General features: G+C 44.4%; 1 protein-coding gene across 1 annotated transcript; it reads right to left on the minus strand.

Annotated features, from left to right (window-relative positions):
- Positions 1–1,939: 1,939 nt before the first annotated feature.
- LOC147613551 (uncharacterized) lies at positions 1,940–5,816 on the minus strand. Its single transcript, XM_086781538.1, has 5 exons — positions 3,960–5,816; positions 3,345–3,402; positions 3,156–3,239; positions 2,931–3,072; positions 1,940–2,764 (listed from the first exon to the last, which is right to left on the minus strand). Exons 1-5 carry the CDS (start codon positions 5,014–5,016, stop codon positions 2,378–2,380), a joined length of 1,728 nt encoding a protein of 575 aa, XP_086637664.1. The 5' UTR covers positions 5,017–5,816; the 3' UTR covers positions 1,940–2,377.
- Between the last annotated feature and the right edge of the window lie 747 nt (positions 5,817–6,563).

The raw sequence follows: 6,563 nt of genomic DNA on the forward strand, positions 1-6,563 counted from the left end.
CTCAGTGAGCTTTCCATTAAGGTAGCATGGGAAAGGATTGTGTACAGGAAGCATTTCCTTAGAGAGAGATTCATGGTGGAGAGAGTACATTACAAGTCACAAGGAGTAAGTAGGAAGTGTCTTATTGTTTTGTTCTTACTAATGTGCACTACCATATATATCCTTGTGAATTCCACGTTCTAATAGATGTTTTCATCACATCACTTTTTAACTGTGTTCCAATAGATGTTTCCATCACATTAAAAAAAACGCATGGTTTGCAAGCTATCGACATGATGATGGATAAAATTAGGTCCATATAAACAAGATCAATTTGTGCCATGTGCAAGGATCACAATTCAATTGCTTATTAAGCACATATGGTAATCGTCTTCTTCTTGGGTCCATGCCATTGTCTATGAGGTAATTTACCTCAAGAACACCTTTTCATGTCCTTTGACCCCAATGTGGAAACCTAACTTGCCACTTTGAATGACCTACAACCATGTGATGTCCTTTTTAATCACATCCTAACAAGGTGTTGGGCATCAGGCATTCTCTTTCTTCACCCTTTGTCTAGGTCCTAGATAGGTTGCATATCCACCCCTAGGCTGTGGATGCTTGTGAATCCACTCCAAGCGTGGCAGGAGGGACCCTTTCTTTGTGGCCCCTTAAATTTTAAATGCATAATGGATATCTACCACGCTCCAAGAAAGAAGCAAACTAGCTTAGAAGAAGCATCCTGAAGGGACAAGAAACATACATGATAGCAAGAACAAGTTGTCCATATGTTAGACCTAGACGAGTTGTCCATATGATGGCTACAAGTATGTTGCCCTCAAGAATTGATGACTTACAATAGCAAGTAGACTTCAAGAATGCCACTTCAAGAGGGAAGAGTGCGAAGCGAAGCGAGGTGGCTGGTTAAAGGAAAGAGTGGAGAAGAGTGTGATTAGGGTTCTCACTGTTGGGTTATGGTCATATGCCCATTAAATGCAATGGCCAGGCCAGTGTAAGTTAATGGGAGGACAGAAAGCCCTTGCAACATCAGCCAACTAGAAAAGAACCTGACCCAACCGACTTGCATTTGCAATTGGGTTGTGCATCATGCTGCCCCTTTCACAAGTCCCGACGTCAGCTTGAGCAGGATTATCAGGCGTTTTGTGTTTTCTAAGAATGCCTACACCTAAAAGGCTATTGAAATAGGAACATATGTTGGCACATAATGGTTCCACTTGGGCTGGAGACAAATGTATCATCATGCAAGTTCAGTTACCTGTACTGCCAGCCCCATTTTCTATCAAAGGGTCTACACACGTGCCCATGAAAAGTTCAGTTTCATTGGCTGGAGTCAAATACATCACCATACAAGTTCAGGTTGCTTCCCAAACTCAACAAAAACGAACGTTGCTATCTTATCTCCGCAAGTTTCTCAACTCAAAAAGGTTCAATCCATTGACTCCATGCACAGCATAGACTGCATGCTGCACTTTCCTACTCACTTCATCAATGCCCCACTCCCTTCATTAATGCCCAAGAGTAGGTGTAGGTTCATGCATTAAGATATGTCCATCTTCATGAACAAAAACCATCACACCAAAAACCACCAAACCGAGTTCCTATCACTTCTCCAGAAGTGAAGGGCAGACTCGGCCATGACAAAGCATCTAGACCTTAACTGCTAGAGAATTTCCTGAATGGATAGGTGCCTTTGGTGAAGGGGAAGGTTACGTTTGTGTACTGTGAATCCTTCAGTTTGTGTGCTTGGAATGCTTCCCGGGGCAAAGTTGACAGTTCACTAAAGTAGGGCGGTTTCACACCCCTGCAACTCAAGCACCTAGGAGACCCCCCCAGGAAATTTTACACACCTTCCCTTGAGAAACAAAATAAGCTATATTCTAAGTGACATTGACATTCTCAATGTGAAATAACAGCCATTCATCTTGCAAAACCCTTGCGGTTTCCAAAAGAAAAAGGTTAATTAATGTTCATTACTTAAAAACAAAAGCAACCCAGATACAAAGAGACAGATATACATCTGTCTACAGTCATCAGCTAAAAGAGTCCATCTTTAGGTACAGCCTTTACACATAGAGGAAGGGTTACAACAAAAGTAGGAGTCAAGGTAAACCTACGCATCTGGCATGAAACACATGCTTGCATTACTCATAGTTTAGGAAAAAAAGATACTCCAAACGGTCTTCATTGGAAGAACTTGTAGTGTTGCTTGCGTGAAGAAAGCCGGGGTTATGTTAGCTTGTGTGTGTAATTCCATGAGATGCCTACGAAACCTTTGCCATCACTGCTGTCTTGTTCTTCTTGAGCTAACCGAAATGTACAATTTTCTAGATGATGATCCTTCCGCCCTTTGTGCTATCTGTGTTTGTGTGTGTGGTGCTCATTTAGGGAGCAGCTTGGGCTCACCTTGGTCTGCATCCATGTGTAGTGGTGAAGTTTCACATTCCACATCCCGCCCCCCACCTTGAAGTTGCTCTTGTTTTTCTCGAGTAGCTTCTTGAGAGGAAGAACATGACTGCATCACACATGCTTGGTGCCGGAAGCATTGTACTAGGTGGTCATTTGTCATCCCTGTAGCTTGCATGAAAGAATATACAATGGTCGGGCCCACAGATCGAAACCCTCTCTTCACAAGGTCTTTGCTGATCGACTCTGACTTCGAGGTCTTCACAGGCACTTGTTTGGGGTATCGATAGCTGTTGATCATTGGCTTGTTGTTCAAAAAGCCCCATAGATAGTTGTCCAGAGAACCAAACTCTTTAACCACCTGAAAGCAAGAACCCACCTTCAGCTTGTGACTAAAAAGGCTATTAACCTTCATTACAGTGTGAGAAGAAAAGAAATTAGCCCTCAATAAAGTGTGAAATACAGATCAAAGGGAACATTTCCCTCCAAACACCTAGAACAACTTCAGCTTAGTGCAACTAGAAAACCTCTAAAATTCGCTGGGCGTTCTCTACAACTCTTCGAATTGTCCCTCCCGGGAGCAAAAGGTTTCTATCCATCTCCAACGATTGAATATGCTTCTCAGTAAACAAGGCCACGGCTGCTGGTTCATAGCCGCAAAATGTATCCCTGTGGCATTTAAATGATAAAATGTTGGCATTACTTCCATGGTAGAACCCAAAGTGCTCTCTATTGGTGGTCCGTTACCTTACCTGTAAGCATCCCGTTTATGAAGGATTGTAGACCAGCTAAGCTCCACCTGAGCTCCAGCGAGAACCAAGAGCTCAAACAAACACCTGAAATTGTTAAGACATGGGGCTTAGAGATGGCTAGATAAGTGAAGGCTTCCCACAGTTGGCGTGTGCATTGTAAACAAAAACCAATTAAACCGAAATGCTTACCTATTATCATGGATAGGAACCCCCCACTCTTCATCATGATATGCCACATACAAGGGATCTGTTGGAGAGACAATGGTGTTAAACACAAAATGCAGTGGCGGCTGTATCCAAGACAATCTATTAAGAATAATATTAACCCCATAATCACTCATATTATGAGTTAATCAAGACCCAGTGACTCCATCCCCAGAACCATAATCTCTGCAAACCCAAGACCCACAAGAGGCTTTCATAAATCATAACAATTTAACGAAACATTTAACCAGTATCCAGGTGCACCCCCAGAACCATAATCTCTGCAACCTTACAGAGCCATTTCAAGAGGTGTGTACCCCTAAATAAGCTACATTTCAATATGATTTGCATTGCAAATCCATAGAAGAACCCCGAATCTCTATGGCTAGATACACATGAATCCCCACCCGCCATTGAACGGGCAGGGGGCTTGGATGGGTAAGATTGTCCATTCACAACTCAATAGTGGTCATGATGAGTCCCCACCACGGGCACACCCTTCATATGAACTAGCCTAAAATTTCAAGACTATCCAAAACAAGTTAATGCAAACTGTGAGATTAAAAGATCTAGCAACCGATTTGAAAGAGGGGAACCTACCACTTTGAGCAGTGATGAACTTGCATCTTTGTGGCTCAGCTATCACAGAGGATGGAGATGGCACATCTGGAGCCACCCTGCTGGCTTTACCTGGCTTCCGCCCATACTCCGCAACCTTTAGTCTCCTTTGGGCACTTAGCTCACTGGCAGCTGCCTTCTTTGCAGCAACTATATTAGCAAGGGAGGTCTCATCAAGGCTATGTCCACCAATGCTGTTGAAATGCTTGCTGCTGGTGTTGGCCTTCACATTGCTGCTGGAGCCTCTCTGAAAGACGTCCGATGAGGATCTGGTCAAGCTGATGCGAGGTTTGAGTTTGCTTTGCAGGGTAGGGGATTTAGAACACGTGGGGGGCTTGGGCCCAATCTTTGCTACATTGGGTTCTGATGAAGGCATATATTTTGCTGAATCACTGCATGCATTAGGGCAAGATGGGGGCTCTACACATGCATGAGGGCATGCTGGAGGCTCTGTACGTACATTAGGGTACGATGGGAGCTCTGTATTACATGCATTAGGGCATGACGTAGGCTCCATGCATGCATTAGGGTCTGATATAGACCTAACGTTGGCTGAATTAGGGTCGTATGGAAGCTCAATAGATGCATTGGGGTCAGATATAGGCCCACGGTTGGGTGAATTAGGGTCTGATAAAGGCCCAATGCATGCATTAGGGTCTGATGTATGCTCACGAGGATCTGATGTGGAAAAAATCTTGGCAGCGTTAGGGTTTGACGGAGCCTCAATATATGCATGATCATGTGGATGAGGGCAAAGCTTGTTGGAAGGGGAGGTTGAGGGCTTCTTGTGAGACTGGGATGGAGGGAGCTTGGGTGAAGAATTGGACTTGAGAACAAGGCTTTTTGTGATTGCAATTCTCGGAGTAGAAGGTTGAGAATTGGGAGGTGAGATCTTCACAGCAACAGTGGGAGTTGGCTTCAGAGGAGGTGAAGGGGGGGGCTTTGCGGCCTTCCTAAGGTTTGCCCCTTTGCTTTCATGTCTAAGGGCTACATTGCCTGCTGGTCTCAGAACAGGCCTGCCTTTGAGCTCTGCAGACATAGCTATGGCTGCGGCTGGCTACACAGAGACCCAAAAGCTGCAGGATCTCTCTTTCCGAGCTCTGCCAAGACACTTAGACAGAGAAATCGATTTCTTTGTGTACAAAGCAAGCAAAAGAATGCTCAGAGTACAAAACACCCTAGCTCTTCTCCATGCTTTGCAGCCTTGTGTGAGTGTCTCAAGGAGTGAAAAAACCCCATTTAAGAGAAGCCCCCAAAGAAATTGGCCCTGTATTGCCACAAAGAATCTCTCTCTCTCTCTCTCTCTCTCTCTCTCTCCGAGTAGCCCTTATTGAGGTTTCAATGGCTTTGCTCCTCCCGCAAAGGCCTTATAGCAGTCGCCCAATACAGCCCACAGAATCCTTTCACCTGCTCTGACCCTGATCTATGGCCTTACATCTCAGGCAATCACCCACAAGGCAGGCTCTTACGCTCTCGACTTTTCCATGTACGTCTACCCATTACAGATCACTACATGACTTGACTGCAGACACCCTCTCTCTCTCTCTCTCTCTCTCTCTCTCTCTCTCTGCCCCTATCAGACATCGATTGAGTGCCCTTCACGGTTGGCCGGGAGTCTGGAGCTGTAGGGGTAACAACAAGCTAGCTTCTTGCTGACGCATTAGAAAGAAGGGACAAGACTGTCAGAGAGACAGCCTTCGAACATATTACCCCTAGGGGGCCCTTGCCCTTGGATGGGCACTAGGTAGAAAACCTTATTCTTGCGAAGGAGAGAAGATGAAGATGGTTAGGTGAGGTAGCTTCTTGCATGTTGAAATGAAAAATCCATCTAAAATGTCAATGGATGTTTCTAGATTTCCTAATTTTATACACTCTAGCGTGTTGCCAGCTAACCTATTGTTTCACAAGCCAAGTTGGCTAGAAATCTTTGTTTCACAAGCCAAGTTGGCTAGAAATACCAAGTACTATAGGTAGAAAATGGGCTTGGCATGCAAGAAAGGGAGGACACGAGAGTGGTGTGAGTAGGGCCAAAGGGGAAGGACACACTGGCTCATCACATGGGGAAGGACAAAGGTGAAATACACTTTTGTGGTGAAATCTCTAGACTATTATTCTCACTATTCTTGCCCTTGCCACGTGTCCCTCTCCCTGGCCACATCTCATTTTGTCACGTGGCAGGAGTGTACAAGGGGGGGACAGATTGCTGCAGGCAGTAGTGGGTCTCCACTAGTATGTTTTTATGCAAGCTTCCGATCTCGGCCAACCATATTAGGATAGCTACAATCCAAAAGGTTGACCGATCCAGTGCTTTTAAAAAAAAAGACATTTACTATATTTTGTACTGGTTGAAACTTAAAAAAATCGGCTGAAATTTGACCTTGTTTAGAAGAAATTGATAAAACTTTTACCCTTTTAGTGAAAAAAACGACATATCAAAACCTCACTAGCAATGAAAAACGTTGTTTTCTAGCAATGGCCCATTCCCCACCAATGAAATGCCAATTAAAAAAAACTTCTGACGCGTGGAGAGGTCAGATGCTAGGCAAAAAATGCAATTTGAACCTGCATCATTAGCTTGAAAGCCTC

This window comes from Cibotium barometz, chromosome 43 (genome assembly GCF_041138505.1).
Source record: "Cibotium barometz isolate CiBa-2024 chromosome 43, ASM4113850v1, whole genome shotgun sequence".
In the NCBI taxonomy this organism is placed as follows: domain Eukaryota; kingdom Viridiplantae; phylum Streptophyta; class Polypodiopsida; order Cyatheales; family Cibotiaceae; genus Cibotium; species Cibotium barometz.